Source organism: Neopsephotus bourkii, unplaced genomic scaffold (assembly GCF_033783945.1).
Source record: "Neopsephotus bourkii isolate Nb327-2 ecotype Australia unplaced genomic scaffold, CSIRO-AGI_Nbou_v1 NB_1615, whole genome shotgun sequence".
NCBI lineage: Eukaryota > Metazoa > Chordata > Aves > Psittaciformes > Psittacidae > Neopsephotus > Neopsephotus bourkii.
The window spans coordinates 6801495-6824796 of record NW_026902090.1 but is presented as its reverse complement, the minus strand read 5'-3'; the positions used below and the strand labels follow the sequence as shown (position 1 = coordinate 6824796).

Sequence of the window (23302 nt, the reverse complement as noted above, 5' to 3'; positions counted from 1 at the left end):
AATATTGGGTGAAAGTATTCTTGCATACATTTTGTACGGACTATGAATTGCTGACAGCTTTATAGTCCATTAAGTAGCTAACTTTAGGAAAGAGAATTAAAGTATCCTGGTACATATTTTGTGTCACTGCTTCCATGAGTAATTGGTCAACCTGACTCTGTGGGTCAGCTTTTAAATTCATATTTGCAAAAAATGTCATGATGCTAAAGTCACCAAATAAATTAACCCTAACAAATCCCATAATATTGGGGGTGTTTTAATCAATATTCCTTCAGTATTAAATGTGGACTACTGCTTGTTAAACCATGCTTTGCTTTCTGTGGACAGGTTGCCTACAGGTCAGGAAAAGAGCAGTATCTTCATCAGTACACCATCAGCAAAGATGATCCCATCTTTCTGCTGGCCAAAGCAAATGCTGCCAATATCAGTGAGGTACTGTGTAAGATATAGACTTGGTTTAACTCCTGTGAATAGTTACAGCTGCTGTTGTAATGTTTGTTCTGTTGGTGAAAGTTAGATTTTTTTCTCCGTAAAGGTCCAAATGTTTTAGCTGTAAAAACTTTATACCTAAATTTAATTACTTTCTCTTAATTAAATACTAGTCACATCTGTTGTTCTGAAAGCTTGTCACCTTTAGAGTTTGAAGCTGTATATTTTCCAGATGAATGGCATACTGACAATTTCACTGGAAGCAGTGAGATAATGGGGTTACAGTACCCACAGTATCCACAGTTACATTATGTCAGTGAAGACACCACATCTCTTATTTAAATATATGGTTGCTGGACATGGAGTGCTTGCTGGTCTGATGTTATTTGAGAGTTTTCACTGTGACTATAGAACAAACAATATATTGATAGCAATAAAGAGTCTGTGTTATTGTCATCTCTAGAAACTCTACAAGAGTAGCTGGGAGAAGCAGAAGGAAAAAGGATTCGTGCTTCGTCTGGATGCTTTGTCATTCTTGACAGCTAAGGCAAAGAGGGATCTGGCAAGTGATGTGAGTATGGACTCCATCAGCCTTCTTTCTTTATAGGACAGCTGACAATCCAGGTTGCTACCAGAGTGTTGGGGATGTGTCACATATGTCTCAGTGCCCTGAGCCACCCGCAATTGATCTGGGCTAAGGAGCAATGGAGAAGTTGACTGGGTGATTGGCATTCTGTAATGAGTCAGAAGGTTTGCTGCAAGCAATTCAGAGTTTTTCCCCACATGCTGACTGTGGTTTTCTTTTCTCATTTTGACCTGAGGGTGAATTTTAGAACTCAAAATGAAGTGGAAATCTCCTGTGAAACATCATAACTTAGTATATCTATGCTTGGCCAGAAAATTCCCAAATGAACTTTCTGACCTCAGTGCTTAGAAAATGTTGTTTTTCCTAGAAAGAAACAAAAAGAAAAGAGTTCTTAAAGCTTTTTGTGAGCATATTATTATTGAGAAAGGGTTTATTCTTTACAAACACTTACTAATTTCTAAAGCATTACAGTTCTTTTTTACAAATTGACTTCTTAGTTGCTTGTGTCAAGGACCAAGCATGTCACAGTACTGATAGACAGCTTTACTACTAGCAGAGCTGTCAGTTTGGCAACTTAGATCAATAACTCATGGTCTATTTTTTTTCTTCACAGATTAAATATAAGGAAGGTTATGAGAAGATGAAGGGTAAGCTGATTGGAGTAAAGACTGTGGAGGAAGATTCCCAGATGGCTCATTCCCTTCAAATGTCAAAGTTGCAGAGTGATCTGGAGTACAGGAAGGGATTTGAGGACACAAAGAATCAGTTCCATATCTCCATGGATATGATTAACCTTGTCCATGCCAAAAAGGCTCAGAATTTGGCCACAGATAAAGGGTACAGGACAGCTCTCCATCACTACACAGCCCTGCCTACTGACATGAAAGTGGCATGGGCCAAGTGGGCCTATGGATTGCAGAGTGATGTAAGTCCCACTGTTAATATATTTCAGTGCTCCTTCATTCAACCCATGCAGACACTTAGGGCTGAGTTTATTCAGATGTTTATGCTTTTAATGCCACAATATTTATGCACCTAATATTTCAACTATTAAGCAGTTAATATTAAACTGGTAAATATTAACCATGTATTTGCTCAAAAGATGTATGCAGTGCAAAAGGAGTACAATTTTGAGGAGAATTATAATCCTGTTTTATGATCATGGCTTCTTCAAAGTCTACTTCAGATGTTAATAAAACACTAGGGTTTGTATATGATGTAAATTATTTTTTTTTTACCTAATATGCAGGGTGGTTAATAATGTATAGTGATAGTGGTTCCACACAAGAGGTTCCACTTAAACCTGAGAAGAAACTTCTTCTCAGTGAGGGTGACAGAACACTGGATCAGGCTGCCCAGGGAGGTTGTGGAATCTCCTTCTTTGGAGACATTCAAAACCCGCCTGGACACGTTCCTGTGTAACCTTATCTAGGTGTTCCTGCTCCGGCAGGGGGATTGGACTAGATGATCTTTTGAGGTCCCTTCCAATCTCTAACATACTGTGATACTGTGATACTGTGAAATTGGTGGTAAAATTTCATACAGGTTACATGCTCAGCTGTAACCATCAGGTCAACACTGTAAATGGTTACTGTAAGTTAGACCTTCCATTCTGAGGTTTTAAGTCAGAACTTTTCAAGGAGACGTAAGTTAGGTATCTGTACAGGTCTTGTTGAGGTCTAACCACTGAAACCCATCTGGCTTCTTTGAGAAAGGTGGCTGTAGTACTTGTATAAGCTTTTTGGAATTCAGTAGACTGTTGGTAGGAGAGATTTCGTGAGGAAAATGAGAAATACTCCTGTACACTTCCTCCTTAAAAACACCTGGAAAGTGAAAAACTAGATGCTTCCCCTCCAGTATAACAAAATGATAGGGGCTGGGAAATATTAAATATCATTTTTTTATCATTGCAAACCATTAATGATCTTTTAAACAGTGCACTGTGCACAACAAAACTGAAGTTTTTGCCACATGAGTTTAAAAATTACAAATGACAGTAAAGTGTAGACCACTTCTAAAAATTACCTTGTGCAGCATATTGCACAGGTGCTGGCGAGTCCTGATACTTCTATTTAATTCTCAATTTCAGTTTTTGCTTCCCTTGCAACTGTACAATAGTGAATAAAACAAAAGCAGGCACTAATTTGACTTGGTTGTTGTCCCCAAGATGTCTGAATCCTTTAATGGCATTTTAAGTGTATGAACACCAACAATAGTGTTTTTTCTTTTTCTTTGTCAGAACCGATACAGAGCAGATTTGAACTGGATGAAAGGAGCTGGATGGATAGCCACTGGGTCATTAAATGTGGAGCAGGCTAAGAAGGCAGGAGAACTCATTAGTGAGGTGAGATTTCGTGACAGCATGTAACAGAATTTGCTGCATAATGCGTGCAAAATGTCTGTATAAAATTAAAATAATTTCCACTCAAAGGGGAAAGAAAAAGGCACAGCACATGAAAGCCCTCAAAACCAGGGATAGGACTGGTAATTAGAGGGAAACCAGATACCAAACACACACCAGTAGGAGTCCATATAGCCTTTGCAAAAACAAAGTAGGTGACAAATGATATTATGAATAATAATGGCAATCAAACAGTGCTCAATTGCTACCCACTAGCCTACCTTTTTAATGAAGCAAAACAGTAGAGATGATGAAAAGATCCAGTCATTGGACCCAGGACCTTCTTTTGTAACAGATACACGTTCTTTCTTGTTCTTTTTTCATATATATTCATGCTAGCTATTGATATTCATATAGATATCTCTGTCTGTAGCTATCTATCGGCCCAAGTAGTTTTCATCCTTATTTCTCCCTGTAACCGATATGACTTATAGGAAAAGGCAAACTCTAAAATCCTTCATACCAGTCCCATGAGACCTTCTAAGGCCTGGTGGAAATGGTTAAAAGGTCCCTAGTATTCTGTTTCTATTGTCTTATAGGAAGTCCTACTGGCCAAATGTGCTGCAGTAGGAGACTGAATCCTGTGATTTTTTAGATAACCATGGGAAAGGCAGGAGTCATCTGTCCATTCACTGAGAATAACAGTATAGCCACTACTGTAGTGTCTCAGAAAATACAGTCATCCTTTCACATCTGCTGATTGCAAACACAATTTTTTTCCCCATGTAATCATCTACAGTGAAGAAGGATGGGGTTTTTAGGCACAATAAATTTGATTCTCAGCTAGTGTCAAGCAAGGTAATTTCATAAAAGCTAGTACAGCAATGCTGGCTGGAATGGTAACTCTGAATCTGTAGAGGTATACCATTTTGATGTTATAGTAGTGAAAACTTCCAGGTAGGAATTTGACCTGCTAGTTGTCCATCTCAACCTTCTTGTGATGGCTATGAGCCTCCTCCTTTCTTACATACACACAGTGACTAGCCCTTGTAGTACTGCTAAAAAGCAATTACTAGAATATATCTAGGAGTTTTGTGTAGACATGTTCTGGTCAACTCTTATTTGGCTCTAAATCTGATCAGAATTAAGAATAAACCACTTTTGCCCCCAGTTAAACTTAGAAGGATTGCTCATTTTTAAGGGATTGCTTTCTGAAATGAAACATTGCTCATAAGCTTGTAATACCTTGGAAGAGTTAATGTGGTTTACGGGTATTTTGAGTTCCCAAAGAATCAAGATGTTGCCTCAGATAGATAAACTTCCGTGGTTCATAGCTCAGTTTAAAGGATGACATGCCTTTAGACTCAAACACTGAGATAGAAACAATTTCCAGAAGACTGATGAACACATTTATTGACTTGGGAGTTCATCACAGGCATTGGGAAAATTCAGTATGCACTATTTGGAGAAGAGATAAGAGTATTGATGGGTTTAGGACAGCTAATGCAGGAAGGGGAGCATTTAGAGACCTGGCCATGTAGAAAAAGTGACATTTTGCCATCAAACAGCATTCATCTTATGTATGTATGTATAACAACATATCTCAGAAACTACTATGGGTCCTTTCAAGCAAGCAGAATTAATATAATTATCTAGAAGATATACCATAACATGTAGGCATGGTGTTAATGGCTGCACTGGTTTGCTGTAAATGTAAGGAGGTAACCTAAACCCTGGAACAGTAAACTAAATGATTGCCATTATTAACGCATTGCAAATGTATATGATTTCTTGCTTAAAGAAACTGTCAATAAAAAATATAATCAGTCATACTGTATTTGAAATAATCTGACAAAGATTTTAAAATCCTGAGTTCTGGAGTACTTGGGTAGGCAAAATCCAATTTTGAAATGTTTTCCTTATATTTAGGGAGAAATACTTTAATATTAATCAGCAAAAGGTTATTGTTAAATTGAAACAAATATTAATCTGAAGGTACCTAGGACATAAAGATGAGGAAAGAGGAATAATAATTATGTTCACAAATTCACTCTAATCTCCAGCAACCTATGATTTTTCTCTTTCAAATAGCATGAAAGAGCAGCACAAAATTCACAGCTTTGATCTTTTTCTGCTCAACAGAAGAAGTACCGTCAGCATCCATATGCTTTGAAGTTTACCAGTATTAAAGACACTCCTGAGATGATCCAGGCTAGAATTAGTTATAACCAGGCTGTGGATGTAAGTTATAATGTATATACATTATGATTATAAGAGTGGTATCCTCTTTGAACGACCCGATTGAAGCACTGGCTTTCTCTCTCTTTCTTTCTTTCTCTGAGATTATCCTTGGGAACCATGAAACTTCTGTGTTCTGGTGCGGTGCATCTCACAAAAAGCATGCTTCTAACTTGGAATGGGAAGTTGTAGAGATGCCAGTAAAATGAATGGGAGTTTCATGTAAAAAAAAGGTCTTTCTGTCCAATTGGATTTTTTTCCAGAAGTAAAATTTAAGAGTGAGACTGACCTTTGGCTCTTCAGAGTCTTTTGGCCTCTTGAAATTCATTGAGGAAGAACACATTTGGGGTCCTTTCCCCTTTTCAAACAGATCTTTCAAATTTCAGTTTCTGCATCTTCTTTCAAAACAAAATGTAAGGCAGCATGACAAGGAAATAAAAATAAATAATTTCAAGCTGTCATCCTGCTGAGAGAGAAATCCAGGAGGGGAAACCTGAAAGGGAAGAATTGAGGCTGTTTGGTGTTTAAACATGTTTATTTTTAATAGAAGAGCGATTTAAAAATATTGTAGACTTAACTGGGATAATGCAGAAGTGAATAGTAAGCAAAAGTCACTCAAAAAAGACAAGTTTCAAACATGAGAGGATGTTTTATTTTGAAAACAGATATTTTTAAAGTGAAGAAGAAGATGAAAGACTTTGTGTAAAACACATGCTATTGTAATACTTATAGTGTCTATGCCTTTGGTGTAATTAATAAGATCCAAAAGGCTTACATCTCAGGCAGGATAAATATAAGTCATTTTGTTCTGCTGTGCCACAGTCAAAATCAGTCTGCTGCTCTACTTCACATGTGGAGTTCTCATTAATTTTCCTCTTCTAGAGTTGTAATACAAGTGGGTCTACTTGCTAAAGAAAGTGGCAGCAGGGTGAAATGGAGAGTTTCATCCTGATTTCAAACCTTCACACAGGAATTATAGCCTGGGAATGGCAAGTCAGGTGGTCAAGACAGGGGTCATATCTAAGGGCAAATCAAATGGTGGTGATGTGTGCTCATCTGAAATTATGGTGTCAGTGTAAGAAGAAACTAAACTAAAGAAAGATGATGTGAAAGAGGTGAACTGTGCATAGCCATTGTAGGGGAAGTTCCAGTTAACTGCACAGAACTCCTCTCATCTGTCTGCAGATATCCAAAAGCTAGCTAGTCCTGGGCTATATTCTTCCTCCAAGAACTGATATGAATAGCTTATATAGACACCTGTTTTATGATGGGATCACTCACCATTCTGAGTATTTTTATTCTCCTGCCCTTGACTGTTGAGCACCCCCTTACAAATAGCTTTGGAACTAAATTTGGAGTACTTGCACAGCTAATTACCATTATATTTATCTGCTAAAAATTAACAACTTTGGAGAGATGTGTTTGGGGAACTTCAACTCCCCATATTTCTGTGGAATTTCAGTTTTCGTAGGCCACTTATGGCTGCACATCCTTAACAATTGTTGTTTATGCTCCTTCTCCTAATTCACATATGTTGGAAGTCTTATCAAATTAGTATTCACATATCTGAATTTTCCTTCTATTGCTATATACACTCAAAGGAGTCCCTCTCTAGCAGACTCCAGCTGATAGGTGTATCAGACTCAAACCTTTTTGAATACTTTTTGACTGATAAATTTGCCCTTATCTGTTAATGCTGCTGTCACTTTTTTGTAGTCTTTACTTTCCATAGACCTATTTGTCAATGTTTTTGTCTCTGAACAATGTGCATGTGTAGTAAGTACTCACTACTGAAATTCATCTCTACTTGCAGAGGCTGTACAAGGAGCATGGAGAGAGTGTAAAGCATCAGTATACACCCACAACAGATCTTCCTGAGATCCTTCAGGCCAAATTAAATGCTATGAATATCAGCGAGGTATAAATCTGACCTTTAATATTTTAAAGGGAAGTGAAAAAGTTGATAGTGCTTTGATGTTAGTCTTTCACAGGAAAGCAAACTAAGTTTCTTTCCTTTCCCTAGTATATGATCATTCTGTGGTCTAAAGGTTTCTGAAGTAATATGAGAAATCAAACTTCTCCTAGCTTAGATTAAGAGCAAATCTTAATTTTTATAGTGGACATTTTTAATGTGACTATTCCTATTGTATATTGATAGTTTAATTTATGTTAGCCCTCTGTGTCGGAGTAGAATTAAACTGATGTGGTAACATTGCTAGGATAGCAATAGCATTGCTGTGTCAACCCTCTGAACAGCAACTCTTCTTTATTCCTGTTCTGTATTTCCTAGATTCGCTATAAGGAGTCCTGGCAAAAGATGAAAGATGGTGGCTATCAACTGAAACTTGATGCCATTCCCTTCCGGGCAGCAAAGGCTTCGGGTGAAATCATAAGTGATGTACGTGAACTTACTGCCGATATTGTCCAGTAGGATATGTCAGTCACTCCAGACTGTTTCTGCTCTGCTGAGTGACACTTGATGGAAACAGCATGTCCTGATAACTCTACATCTGGGAGACATATGGCCTTGGTCTAGTTAGTTGTGCTTTTGAAGGTGCAACCACAATGAAGTGTTACTGGTAACTAAGCAAAGGAAGGTTTGCAAAAGCAAACGTCCCCTAGCAAAGTTGACTAACTTATCTGCTGTGACTGGACTATCACAGGGATTGTTCAGGAGCTGTCAGCCACTGTTAGCTAGGCAAGCTTTGGAAGAGATTGCTTATTCAGGAAGTTCTACTCTTCAACGTTTGTCTTGAGTGTCCTTTAAAGGTTGTAGAGATATACAGGTAAGTATAGGAGACCAGTTAGTTGTTCTGACTTTGCTAGAGAGCTGATGGGGAGAGGCTCCTCAGAGGTTGATTCTGAGGTTGAACCTGTACCAGATTCTTGTCTTCCACCACCTGTGTAATAGCAGGTAACTAACCCAAGCTGTTTGTAAGTGTTTATTGTATTTTTTGTGTGTTTTTCTCTCAATAGGATAAGGTATTAAAATGCTTGCACAGGTGACATCTTCCAAGTATCCACTAAAGGTCCATTCAGATTTATTATCATATTGGGTGTAGCCAGAATTTATTGTGCATAACTCTCTTTCTATAACATGAAAACCCTTTTATTCAGGTTTTAACAATCTGACTAATACTTCTATTCACATTTCTATTCTTATTTCCTTTGTAGCACAAGTATAAGGAGGTGTTTCAGAAAATGAAAGGACAGATGCTTGGCTCACGTGGCCTGGAAGGTGATATTCATATTGCTCATTCAGTCCATGCAGCATCGTTGCAGAGTGATGTAAGTATAAGAAAGAAGATGTGGGGATTTTGGAACTGGTTTCCTAATAGTAAGTAGGTTCTCATGGAAGATGCGCTTAGCTCTGTGGAATAGCTTACTATTTAAGAATTAGGGCTTTCTTCCCCAGTTTCCAGATATGTTGATATGATATTCTTGGCATTGTTTTACATTATCTAAAATTCCATGAATTTGAAAATAAAAGAAGATTGTGCATTCTTGCACAAACTCCTCCTGCATAACACTAATGCCTAGCATAGAATATTGTACTGAAAGTGTCACTCAGAGGCTGATCTAACTGAGTGTTAGTAGTGTGTTTTGTACAGAAGTAAGTTAGATTTGGTAGAGATACAAAGTTATTCAGTAACTACTTTCATTTTACTGTTTTCTTGAAAGACAGAAGGATGAATAAGTTTATGGAATTTCAAGTTGGCCTTTTTTGTTTGGGAAATGGTTCCCACTTGGTCTTGGTATATGCTAAGAATTACATTATTTGTTCCTTGTCTGTAAAAGAATTGTGACTGTTCAGTGCATTTTAAACACTGTGGCATGGTCAGAAAGTAGTGAAATATTTGTCTGACTTTAAACATATAAATAATCTAAGAACTACATATCTTACCATAATTGTCCATAGTAAGCCTGATTGTGGATATAGATGGGAGAGTGTTCGTGGATTTCAGTAAGTGAGTGCTGGGCTTGTACTGGGATTCTCTCTTGTGTGATGGTACGTTTAGTCATACAGGTAACCCTAAGTGTCTGAAGAATTCATCCATCTGTCAGGTTATTCTAAATCAGTTTGATGATCATCAATAACTCTGGATGTTCATTAGCTGGATGAACAGCCTGAACATCTCAAATTTGCATAATCTGATAGGGAAATGTCATGTGAAAAAAGTTCTTTGAAGATTTTTACACCTTTCTTTTCCTGAACAGAGACAGAATGGGAAAAAAACGACCACTAAAAATCACATTTAAAACTATGAAATGAAACTGTCTGAATCGATGGGGACTAACAAATAATTTGATTGAGGATTCATGCTAATTGTAATATAAATATGGCTGTTTGCATTTTATCCTCAGGCAGTAGCTTCACCTTTTTCTTGTGCTTTCAAGAAATGCAGTGGATTAAAATTTCATTTATCAGCTTGGTAATTCTATAGATTCAATGTATCCAGTTTTAGCAAAAAAATATAAATGATATCTCAGCTTAATTGACTATAATGTAGATGGCTACTATTTTGATTAAGAATAGGCTGCCACATATTCTAAGTATTGATCATGCACAGTATAGTTAAACAAGTTGGGAACTTACCTTTAGAAAGAATAATTTATACTGGATAATGGAAGAAATATGGAGAATGTGTCTTCTAATCAAAACCTGAATTCTAATTACCATGCTGTGCTATCTATGTGATCTGGTTTTAATTTGATAGGTGAAATATAAGCAAGGTTTTGAGGATACAAAGACTCACTTCCACCTGCCACTGGATATGATAAACTTGGTACACGCCAAGAAAGCCCAGTCTTTGGTCAGTGAACAAGAATACAGACAGCTGCTACACCAGTACACTTCTTTGACTGACGATGTGAGGTTGCGGTGTGCCAAGAATGCATACAAACTACAGAGTGAGGTAATTGCAAAGTATCCCAGCAATATTTCCCTGTTGGTTTTGATGCAAGAGAGTTCTGTTCCAAATCAAGAGAGCTGACAGTATGTATTTGAGCAGCAGCTGAGGGATAAACAGTGGCTGTTCCCCCTTGATTACATTCAGGAATGAGACATCTATCTTACTGGGCAGTTGTGCAGTGTGTGTGTACGCTATACCAAGAGGTAAAGCACAGTAATCTTAGATGATCTGGCAGAGAAGTGTTTGCAAGTGATGATGATTGCACTGTTGGTAACATACTCTTTTTAAATCTTTCTAACCACACAGACTGGTTGCCATCTAGTATTTGAGTTGGTTTGCATCTGAGTGATACGCATCTGTACTTCCACAAGGAACATGCCTATTGTTAAAAATCTGATTTTTAAGAGATTTATAAGCTCTGCCCCAAAACATAACCACTGAAATTCTAAGAAGGATGAGTTTAGCTCCCTACATAATCTTGAATAAATTAAGTGGATAATGCCTTACAAATTCAAGGGTAGGCTGTGTCTGTAGGCACAGCCCTGAGCAAAGGGCTTTTAGTAGATTACATTGCCTCTGGAGACCTCAAGAGGGGCTGTATCTGGCTCCAAAATCCTACCCTATATCAATTTAACACTTTCAGCCAGCAATCTTACAGATGTCAGACTGTGTCTGAACAAGTATAAGCATCAATTGCCAGTTGTGCTGCCCTAACTTGGATGAAAACACATGTAATCAGAGACTCTGGGGCAGGTTTCCATCCATGCCTTTCTTTGAGTTGGGAGTGAAATGCTGGTTGGCAGCAACACATCTCAGAGTGCAGAATGTGCTCTCTCATGCTAATAGCTGAAATTAGACAAGAGACCACGTTCTAGTGTTGTTCTCTCTTACTTTTCATTTCATGACGAGTATTTCCTGTATGCAGCACCATGATGTCTTTGAGTCTGGAGGTTAGACCTGGATGGAAGGGTAGCTGGTTCTCAATAAAATGAAGGCATAGTCCTTTTCCATTATGAGTAGGTAGCTGAACCAAAACACCTCATTAACTAAAGCTAGTTCTTCCCACAGTAAGCAGTAGCAGTTTCCACGTATCCATCAAGTAGGCAAATCTGTGCTTTCCTAGTTATTTGGTCTGTATAGTTTTTTTCTAAGCAGAAAATCCCCCTCCATACACTTATCATCATCAAATGAAATAATATTTGTCCTAATGTATCTACCAGTAACCTCTTGGTAACTTTTGAAAAAGTAGAATTTACAAGGAGTCCCTGCTGGGTTTGGTGGTCTGGAAAACCTTTTAACAAAGTCTGTATAGTGGCTTATAGTGGTATTTTTCCTTAATGTTCACAGTATCACAGTATCACAGTATGTTAGAGATTGGAAGGGACCTCAAAAGATCATCTAGTCCAATCCCCCTGCCGGAGCAGGAACACCTAGATAAGGTTACACAGGAACGTGTCCAGGCGGGTTTTGAATGTCTCCAAAGAAGGAGGTTCCCTAATTATATTTGACTATTCAGAGCTATTAAAACCTGAGGCTATTTTGCCTGTGATTTCATGTACTTAAAGGTTTCCAGCTTTTATTTAAAAGTCTTTTCATATACTTTTCTAAACTGGTCTTATATATATTTATAAATAAATAATATATATGATTTAGATGTTATATATGAAGAAATTTCATGTATCTAGGAAAAGGTTTTTCAAAGTTACAAATAGAAGTTAGGAGTCCAAGTATCATTCAGTGTTCATGAGACTTAGTAGTCCTCAGAATCTTGCCTCTGTACTGTAGATCTGCCAGGGCTGAACGCACACAGACACATGAAGAAAGACAAGAACGCAAGGTAATGCATATGAACGGTGTGGTAGATACTAATTTTAAATGGATTTATTTGAATAGTGTATATATTTGGATGGATAAATATAGGGCATCTCAAATGCAAACTTGTGATTACTTCTGCTTGGTTTTCCTTAGAATTTATACCGGTCTGACTTGAACTTTATGCGAGGAGTTGGATGTATTACTCCAGGGGCTCTAGAGATTGAAGGAAAGAAGAAAGCTTCTGAACTCATCAGCGAGGTAACAAAAGAGGGGTTTGATTTTCCCACTACAAACAAGAATTTGCCAGATGTCTTTCTATTAAACTGGGCTGGCAAAGCGACTCACTGGATAATGCTAGGCTCCCTCCCCTTACGTTTGATCATTCTATGCGTGTCCTAACTGCAGATGGGTGAATCTGAAGGAGTTCAAGGTTTTGCAGACTTTGCTAATTGTTTTCATAAATCTTTTCTCCTGTGTTTCGGACTCAGGAGGTTGTTATTTTATGTTATGTATTTTAGAATTGACTTTATTTTTTTCAACTAAAAATCAGGCTGTGCCTATGTAAGTACCTTGTACTGTGTCTCTAAAACTAGGCTGACTTGTGGAGGGCCCAATATATTAATTACACTGTCCTCAGCTCTGCTGCTGCTTTACAGTCTTAGTCTGGTTTGCACTTGATGCTTTTGTGTGCTATTGTTTTCAATATTGATTTTGCAGTGATCTTGCAGTTATTTTGCTCACAATTCTGACATAGGACCACAGGCCAGGTGCAACCTTGTTTGTCTCCCAAAAAAGTTCAGCAGGCTTGTGCAGCACCTTCTCCCTGAGTGGGTTTGCCTTTACTGCAATTCCACTAGCCAGGGTTAATGACACCAAGGAGTGAAGTAACCTCATTACTGTATTCAGCATAGCAGCACTTTGGTTTTTTTACACCTTGTTTCTTATGTACTTTTCATTTCCCCTGTGAGACTTGAATGCACCAAAGTAAGAGTAGCAAAAGGTGAATTAGTTTGATGGTCAACAGACACGTACCCTTTCCAAGTTTTAGGCACAAGAAGGAATACTAGACCACTGGTACTGGAAAAATCCCTTAACTGACAAGACACTTTAGTTATTCTGTTCCTTTTTCTTTGTGTGTGAACTCAGAGTAAATATCGTCAGCAGCCACATTCCTTCAAGTACACATCGGTGACAGACTCTCCTGGCCTCCTTCATGCAAAATTCAGCAATATGATTGCTAATGAGGTAGGTTCTCCTAACGTGAGTGAGAAAATATGCCTTTCAAAATGCAGCAAGCTAGGGATGGAGGAGTGGGAAAGAGACAATCCTGTTCTGAAAGGAAAATGGATAAAAAAGAAAAGAAGCATCACTGATTCGTTCTTTTTCATGGTCAGATCATATTTTATTATTTCCAAACATTTAATACCATTTTCAATTCAATCTCTTTTAAAAAGCTTAAATAGTACCCATACAATAGAGTTCCATTGTCAGGTTTTGTAAATGAAACAGCCTCAAAAGATCAGCTCTTTGGGGTGTTCTTGAGGGAGCTCATTTGCATAGTATGGTCCACTTTAAGGGGCTCCTAAAAAAAATAATCGCTTTTCTAATTTGGCAAAAAAATGCAAGATGAAAGCCCACAGGCAAGTTATCAAAATCATCTATAACAACACGAAGAAAAATCCAAGCTAGAAAATATGGCCAGTACAACAAAAATGCCTATGTTTTTATTTAACACACATTCATGATTTGCTTAATGTTTATAGGTCTACTTCGGGCTTGCTGGGAACCTAACAGTGCAAGGCTAACATGATTTGTGTATAAAAATGAATGTCAAAGTTTTTTCTGTCCAGAAGAAAACCCCATTGCAACTGCAGTGGTATATTCTTAGCTGTTTTTTTGTGCTGGTTGACTATAGTTGTCATAATCATAAACAACTTACATCCTGCTGTTACATTAGTGAAACAATAAAGAAAATGAATTGCAATTGCCTTTTTGATCTCTTTCCTAGCGCCTGTATAAAGCGGCGGGAGAGGACAGTCAACATCACTATACACCAACACTGGGTCTGCCTGAGTTCACACGGGCAAGAATAAATGCAGCTAACCTCAGTGATGTAAGAATTTGTTCTGTATTTCTTACATTTCTTGGGATGGAGGATGAATTGTACAGTGGCAGGAAAGATAGATGTAAGTCGAGGACTTCTTAGGTCTATTCTATTCTTTCTTTCCTTGATTTGATTATAATGATATCTGTCTCCATTAGCATATATAAGGTTGTGAGTAAATTAAATCTACATAAAGAACGAGACATGTTTTGTCTGCGTTAGTAGGATTTCCCAAAGATAATTTAAAAAAATCCTTTGATTATGAAGAATGCGACTGTAATGCAGAATAACAAATGAAAGAGGGTTCCTTTGTTTGTTCCTTTGTGCATTTGAAAGTGAAACAGCAATCTACATGTGCCTTTCCTACTTTAGGCAAAATACAGAGAATCTTGGCATAATCTGCGTGCTCAAGGCTACAAGCTGACAACGGAAGCACTCCCGTTCCAGACTGCTAGGGCCTCCAGAGAAATTGCCAGTGATGTGAGTTGAATGATTCAACCTTCCTTCTTGCCTAATTCTTGTTAACTTCATGTAAAACAATGTCTAAAGCAGATTTTACTGAATTAAAGCACCTCCATAACCATATGAGACAAGTGTGAGACAGAATATATTACTTATGAATGAGATTCTTTGTGTGAATTAAAAAAAATAAAGAGGAGGAAGAATTGCCTCTAATCGGGAACCAAGGTCGGTTAAACATCTTCCAGTGGGAAATAGCTAGCGAATTAAAGTATTTGCAGACAGACAAATCAGAGGGTTCTGCTCCTTTCCAGGTTTTCAGCTCCTCATATTATTAAGTGCCCCCTAATTCTGTCCACCCTGCTTTGAGCTTATTTTTAGAAGTGCTTAGTGCTCCTGAATTGAAACAAAGTTAGAAGAAGCTGAGCGTTCTTTGAATGTCTGAAAATCAGGAGCTGCCTGTCTGGTTAGGAAGTGAAAATCAGGGAATGGTCCTATAAATATTTGTTCTCTTAATTTAGGAAATAGAGGAAACAAATCTTACCCTTAAAAATATCCTCTCATCTGGATTGTTGTTTGCAAACCCCTCAGACATGGCAGTATCCATTTCTCAGAAAGCCTAAGTTCATCCCTTCCCCAGAAGAAATTTAATAAATTCTAGGAAAAACTGACATATGAGCTAAATTTGGTTAAATAAATCTTCATTTTATGTAATATTTAGTTGTATATCTAATGTCTAATGTGATAAAATATGGATATATTGCATGTATATTTGGTTTATGAAGCAACTGTTTCTAGCTGTCATTTATAATGTATACTTAACCATATTTTGCAGAGTGCTTTTGGTTACAGCTTCAGATCTGCTCTAAAGGGTACAAGTCCATAATAGAATTACATCTACTTACAACAGATCTGAATTTGGCCCTTCATCTTGGAAGCACTTTATAAACATTAGCTACTGTAATTTAATCCCCACAACTCTCTTGTGTGGTAGATAAGTGTTATTATCCCATTTCAACTACATTATGAACTCTTCAGGGCCCAGGCCTTCCCTTTAAAGTTCCAAGCACCCTGTTGATGCTGTATAAATAATCATTATCATCATCATCACTATTTCACAGAGAGGATAAATGCAAGATCATAGGGAGAGTCATAGTCCCAGCTAAGATGAGAATCAGGGGTTGCTGGTGCTTATTCTTGTGCTCAGATCACCATCTTAGGCTTCTCAACATAGTTATTGATCCAGGAAAGCTGAATTTACTCTTTAAAATAGCTGGGTAGCATTTGCAAATGTGAAGGCTACAGAGTGCATGATGTTTCTCTTTGGTATAGGTTTTTTTATTCTGCCTTGTGTTTGTTTTTCTTATGTTCTCATTCCTAGCTATAGGAATAAAACTCTGAGAGATAATAGAAGTATATGAACTGAGGTTAAACATGATCAATGCTTTGGGCATATTCAGAGAATGTATTGAGGTGTGTTTAATGTTGCAACTACTGTGGTATTTAAATTGAGAACAATGAGAGATTCAAAGAATTAGTTTCTAGTGCTGCATACTTTGGCTGTTTTTACAGACAGCATAGATGATTCAGTGACTTATCCTAATTTAGTTACAGCAGCCAGTCTAAGTTTGGCACTCTTTCACTTTTACCCTTTTTTATTTTTAGTACCAGTATAAACACAACTTTGTGATGGAGAGGGGAAAGCATATTGGTGCCAGAAGTGTTTTGGACGACATCAGGTTGCTGCATTGCCTGCATGCTGCCAAATTACAGAGTGAACAGGAGTATAAGAAGAGGTCCCAAGAAGTGTGGTCTCAGTACCATCTGCCCATGGACATGGTGAACCTTGTCCATGCCAGGAAAGCCCAGGCCTTAGCGAGTGATCAAGATTACAGACGGAGACTCCATGAATTTACAGCAGTCCCAGAAGACATGAAGATGAAGTGGGCCAAAAGAGCCCACATGCTACAGAGTGAGGTAAAGGCTAACCCTTCTCTTAACAGCAAATTGAATTTAGGAGTAACACAGCTTTGGCTGGCATGGATGATTGTGAATTGACATTGGGCAATGTGTTTAGAAAGACTGTTTGTAAACTTCTGCAAGATATCTGATTGCTCCTCACATATGGAATATATGTGAGTTAGAAGTTTCTGTGTTATGAACATAACACAAAATCACTGTAGTCCATGTCATTTATTCTAAAGCTGAGAGATCTACACAATCATCTCTCAGTTGTTTGGATCACAGCCAGTCAGTCGTTTGACAGCTAATGATCTACATGCAGAATTCTTGGAGCAGAAGGTTAGATGCTCAGAAGTTGATTTGGGATATATTAGAAAGTCATTTTGCAAACAGAAATATTCATATCAAATAACCAGTTCCCCAGATGTGTTTGCAGAAATTGCACATGCAAATGTAAGTTTGAGGCCCTCAGTGATGCAGTTTAGTGGTGGTCTTGTCATGTGGTAATGGTTAGACTTGATGATCTTAAAGGCCTTTTCCAACCTAGTTGATGCTATGATTCTGTGATAAATTCAGACAAACTTGGATGACAGAAATGATGGAATCTTAGCATGGGCCACATCTATGCTCATTTTGCCTCAGACCCTTTGTTCAGGGACAAGCCATTGGCTATATGTGCTTTGAAACAGATGTAGATGTTGAGTGCATGCATAAAGCTGCATAGATGCAGGCGGTTGTATTGTAACAGTTTAGGGTCCAGTGTCATGAGCTGCTCTGTAGCAGGAAGCTCTGCCTAAAGACGGACAGGGTAGGAGGTAAGAACCTCAGCACCTGGCTCTTTACCTTTAGACCCCACAGGTTAGAAATCCAGAGAAATTATAAAGGTAGTTTTGTCTGCTACCTTCAGTATGTAATGATGTACAGCATGCTTGAGCTAGCTGGCTGTTAAGTCTTTTTGCATATAGGGCAAAAAAAACAACCCTGAAAAAACAGATGATTGGATTAAAGTCACACAGTCAGCCACTGTCACTCTGAAGGAGAAGTCAGAATTGTTGGGAGTGTGGGTGCTTTACTGGCTTTCACCTTTTATTGGGTCTGCCTTGCTTTCTTTACTGGATTAGGAGGTAGAGCAAGCCTTTCATGTGAGTAAAGAAAGAGTAATGTGTCCTCCTAGAAATGGGGTTAATGAGGAAGTGTACACCAGATAAAATAATTAGTATTCCTGACTTGAACTCACCTCAGAAAATTATTTCAAAAGGGGTTCTTTTACGCCCAGTACAAACAGGTTATTACTGCTTTGAGTCATACTAATTCACTCGTGGGGCCTTCTCTTGTAACTTGCATATGATACATTATTTAATTCCTGGTGGAATGAACAAATGCAAACAGTTTGGCTTTCCTACGTGATATGTGCATGGCAAATGAAAACCCACAAAATGTTAATAGGAATCAGGGAGTCTTTTAAAGAAACCTTAATAGCTGTGGATACAAAGCTGATAGCTAACGATTTTCATTTTTAACAGCACCGCTATAAATCAGACCTGAACTTCATGAAAGGAGTTGGTTGGATGGCTCTGAGATCTCCGCACATAGAAAGCGTAAAGAAGGCTGGAGAGCTCATCAGCGAGGTAACTGATAAATCTTTCATGGGATAGCACGTCTGTAGGAATTGTTTACCATCAAGGCTCCTCGTTACATGACACTTACGAATGTAGCTTATCATTGCCTTTTGATGTGGGAGCCTGTTTATACAAGGTGTAAGTTACCAAGAAGCAGTATGGGAGATGCAAGTCCACTGTGTGACACCTGCTGAATATTTTCCATTCCGAGTGAAATGCAGGAGTATAAACAAAATATGTAGCAATAAATAAATGCAGTAAACTCCATTATGAAATTCTAAGCAGGTGGTTACGGAAGTGATATAGAAAGATACAGCATTGACAACCACACTGAAGGGGCATTTGCCTGTTTGGTATCATACATTAATGGAGAAAAATTATGAGCTGTCAAAAGTGTAGTGTTCAAAAGCTTTTTGCGTGTGAATTTTCAGTGGGAAGTCCTTCTTGCACACACACAAAAGGAAGTTTAGTGCCTGGGCACCACACTAAGGATATGGTGGTATGCCCATTCCCTAGCTGAAAGAGCAACTGAGACTATAGCAGAACAATATGTTTTTAATACTGTGGCTTAAGGAAGGTGACTTTTATGTGTTACTCCAGTTATCACATGCTTGGAATTGTGATATATCATTAACAGAAACATCCTGTGTTTTATTTTTTCTTTGTTTGCTCTTGTTGCCTCCTCTCCCTCTCAGATAAAGTACCGTCAGAAGCCAGAAAGTTTGAAGTTCACTGCTGTGGTTGACTCTCCAGATTTGATTCATGCTAAAAACAGCTACCTCCAGTGCAGTGATGTAGGTTTCATTTTACTATAAGTGATCTTAACTTTTGTTGTACTATAGTGCATAAAAGAATTGATCTCAACATTACCTCCAGTATCAGTTGCATTCAATGACTTTTGACTCCACAGAGACTATACAAGGCTGGAGACTCTGAAGCTAGGCACAGGTACACCCTGCCTCCTGACCATCCAGATTTTATCCGAGCCCGCCGGAATGCCCTTCACCTCAGTGATGTAAGTAAGCCTTTTACATCATGGAGTTCACCTGGTACACTTGCTAGGGAATCAAAACTTCCATGTATATGTAGAAGCCAGGTTCTCTGAGCCTGACAAAAACTGGAAAAGCCAGAGACTGTGGACAGCCAACATGTTGCTAGGTTTGGGCTGGAAAGATCAGGAAATTTGCTGATGTTTATTTTGAGAGCTAGTTCTACTTTACAGGGCAGGAAACTATTATTAAGGATTTCAGTCCTTCAGTATAGGTCTGCTTAGTTACAAATTTAAATCTCTTTACGTATGTTAGGATGGGGGAGAAGAGAGAATCCTCTTTCCTTGACTCTATAATCTACCTGTACAACACTGTGTTGAACTGATCCTTTAGGCACACTTGTCATCAACCTGAATGCAACTGAATCAGTGAGTGGAATTGGTTTAAAGGGATTTTGTTTCCATGTTATTCCAGACAGAGGCACTCGATCTATTCCTAATCTACTGTTCCCAGATTAAATACTTTTGTCTTTAACTGCAGGGTCACAGTGATAAGAAGCTTTGAGTTCCTAGTTTGGTGATATGTGCTCTATAGGTGAAAGAAACAAGTAGGATTCACATTCTTTGAAGTGGTAGAGAAGAAGGTAAAAGTGTGCACACAAAGGTCAGCTCTAGACCTGTTAGCAGGGTGTGCAGTAATGCTTGCATTGCTCCTGCCCAGGCTGACTTGCAGGATTTCTGGCATCTCAGTTTACTTTCAAATTTACCACCACCTAGCACTAAATTCATGAGTGAAACAGAAGAATATCTTTTAAAATGTGAAGTGGATTTTGCACTTGTTTTCATGTGGTCACAAACTTCAGAGAGGGTGACTCAAACACTGAAAGCAAATGAATAAAGTCAGAAAGTGACAGCCAGTAGTGTCAGTTGAGGTATTATGGCTGTGTAGCAGGACCTGCAACCTGGAAGCTATTTTAAGAAAGCTACTGATAGAAGAAGAACGAAATCTAGAGCAAATTCTCTTCAAGATGTAAATGTATTTCACATCCTCAAAGTCACATTAAATATGTTAGAACTGGCTGTTACTCCATATGAGTTAATGAAGCCACATGTGGCTGGGGATAGAGACAGGGATCATTTGAAAAGCTTGAAATAACTGGTATTGAAATTATGATGCCATGAAACCCAAGACACTGCAAGTGGAACCATCAAAAGAGAGAATAAGGGCAATATCAATGCAATATTGATGTGACTGATGCATCACAGATTCTAATAGAAATTAAATCACATCAAAAACAACCCCATTCAAGTACAAAAGGAAACCCTGGTGGCACTTTTCAGATGAGGCATTTTATCATTATGGTGAATAGAGAAGAATTTGAAGTGCTATAGAACTGGATCAAAACCTTGGAGATAATACTGATGACTCTTGATACAAATAAGCCCAGTAGGATAAAACATTTATTATTGCAGCTATGGGACTGCATTTAGGAAACTGCAGGGGGAAATGACTCTTTTGTTTCTTTCTTTTCAACACAGAAATTGTATAAAACATCTTGGGAACAGACAAGGGCATCTGGCTATGATTTTAGGATTGACGCCATCCCATTCCAGACAGCAAAGGCTTCAAGAGAGATTGCTAGTGATGTAAGCATCGTTCCGTTTTAAACACTTCCCAACCCTCTTCCCATGCCACCCCCACTCTGTAAAAAGGAGTGAGTTCTGATGTAAGTGAACCTTGTTCTGGTTTGGAAAATTGGTGATCCAGTGAATCCAAATGCCAGTTATGTGCAATGATTTCCAGCTAAAGGCTCCCATTAATAATGTCCAATACCAAGCTGCTCTGTTTCACTTCGAAGAGTTATTCTTAAGAAGGAGGCATATTATGATGTAGTTAAATAAAACAGGTACTAGGCTATGAATAAAGCATGGTCTGGAAAAAGTGGGTCACCTTTGAACACAGAAGACCACAGCTGGCAAAAGAGCTTGAAGATGAAGGAGCTGTTGCTTGAGCTGTGTATTGAGTGCACCCGAGAGTGCAACAGTAAGAAGACCTCTTGTTGCTTTTCAGAGATGAGTATTTTGGGGTCCCTAAATCTTTAAAGATTATCACAAAGGGTGTTCTTCCAAAGTGTCTTGTTAGATTAGGAGATGTAGTTTGTTAGCAAACCAACCCTTGATCTTTGGGCACTGTAGGAACTAGGGGAGGGTAAGTTATTTCATTACAGAATATGAAGGCATTCTGAATGTGAAAATGAGATTTTTTTCTCTGCACTTCCTGCAGTACAAATACAGAGAAGCCTTCCTGAGAGACAGAGGCCAGCGGATTGGATTCCTCAGTGCAAATGATGATCTCAAAATCAGGCATGTCCTCAGAGTGGGGAAACTCCAGAGTGACAACCAATACAGGAGTGGATATGCGCAAAACATGACACAGTTCCAGAGTCACCTCAACCAGCCAGGATTCCTCCATGCTATGAGAAGCCAGCAGCTTGCAAGCAATGTTAACTACAAGCAGCCTTTTCACCAATACACTTGTGACCCTGAGCAGCTAAATGTGAAGCATGCAAAGCAGGCCTACAAGCTGCAGAGTGATGTAAGTATAGCTGAATGAGTGTTAACCAAGTGTTAAGAGCTGTCTGTGGTAATGTGCTTTGCAGACCTTACCTATCAACAAAATCACATTCTTGAAAGAACTACAGTCTGCTGAAAATGAATATTCTATTTATTGGAGACTCTTTATATACTCTCTCTTGAATACACAGTGTGTGGTTTGATCAAAGCCAAAGAAAATAATACGCACTGGTGCGTGTTTCATTCTCTCAGGTAAAATACAAATCTGACTTGAACTGGCTCAGAGGCATTGGCTGGACTCCCCCAGGTTCTCACAAAGTCGAAATGGCAAGAAGAGCTGCCGAGTTGGCATACCTTCGGGAAATGGCATTGCAGGGTTCTTCTGCCCAGTATGGATATGGAGTTGTAAGTAGAGTAAACTGTTTTTCTCACAAATCCCAACAGCTCTGCTCTCCAGATAGCAGGCAGGCACAGAGCCTCTTGAATCCTTCTGAATGCTTCCCGGAGTCTACAGTTCTCCATATTATTTCAACAGAATATGTATATTTCCCACACAAAGCTTTGTGGCTTTGTGTACACCTTAATTTGAAGGAACCTCTCAAGGGAATTCAGTACTTTCATGGCTGAGGAACTCCTGTAATTCTAGGAAGTTCCACGGATAGGATTTACTTATACTATGGGATATAGCAATCCCAGACACAGCTACAGGCTGGGCAGAGAAGAGATTCAGAGCAGCCCTGGGGAGAAGGACTTGGGGGTGCTGGTCGATGAGAAAATGAACATGAGCCGGCTGCAGTGTGCGCTTGCAGCCCAGAAAGCCAACTGTATCCTGGGCTGCATCAAAAGGAGCATGACCAGCAGGTCGAAGGAGGTGATCCTGCCCCTTTATTCTGCTCTCTTGAGACCTCACTTGGAATGTTGTGTACAGTTCTGGTGTCCTCAACATAAACAGGACATGGAACTGTTCGAACAAGTCCAGAGGAGGCCACAAGGATGATCAGGGGACTACTGGAGCACCTCCCATATAAAGACAGGCTGAGAAAGTTCGGGCTGTTCAGCCTGGAGAAGAGAAGGCTGCGTGAAAACCTCATAGCAGCCTTCCAGTATCTGAAGGGGGCCTATAGGGATGCTGGGGAGGGACTCTTCATTAGGGACTGTAGTGACAGGACAAGGGGTAATGGGTTAAAACTTAAACAGGGGAAGTTTAGATTGAATATAAGGAGGAAATTCTTTACTGTGAGGGTGGTGAGGCACTAGAATGGGTTGCCCAGGGA

The 23302-nt window shown here is 38.8% G+C and overlaps 1 protein-coding gene across 3 annotated transcripts in view; it reads left to right on the top strand.

Annotated features, from left to right (window-relative positions):
* Positions 1-23302, top strand: part of NRAP (nebulin related anchoring protein) — a 50005-nt gene that overhangs the window by 25151 nt on the left and 1552 nt on the right. For 2 of the 3 annotated variants that reach the window (XM_061372732.1, XM_061372731.1), the window contains exons 22-41: positions 328-432; positions 893-1000; positions 1629-1940; positions 3255-3359; positions 5499-5597; positions 7408-7512; positions 7885-7992; positions 8769-8882; positions 10313-10510; positions 12476-12580; positions 13469-13567; positions 14331-14435; positions 14799-14906; positions 16551-16862; positions 18371-18475; positions 19162-19260; positions 19377-19481; positions 20994-21101; positions 21739-22050; positions 22281-22433. In XM_061372732.1, the coding sequence (XP_061228716.1) occupies positions 328-432; positions 893-1000; positions 1629-1940; positions 3255-3359; positions 5499-5597; positions 7408-7512; positions 7885-7992; positions 8769-8882; positions 10313-10510; positions 12476-12580; positions 13469-13567; positions 14331-14435; positions 14799-14906; positions 16551-16862; positions 18371-18475; positions 19162-19260; positions 19377-19481; positions 20994-21101; positions 21739-22050; positions 22281-22433 (2865 nt within the window). The remainder of the gene's footprint in view (positions 1-327; positions 433-892; positions 1001-1628; positions 1941-3254; positions 3360-5498; positions 5598-7407; positions 7513-7884; positions 7993-8768; positions 8883-10312; positions 10511-12475; positions 12581-13468; positions 13568-14330; positions 14436-14798; positions 14907-16550; positions 16863-18370; positions 18476-19161; positions 19261-19376; positions 19482-20993; positions 21102-21738; positions 22051-22280; positions 22434-23302) is intronic. The other variant, XM_061372733.1, reaches the window with a different exon arrangement.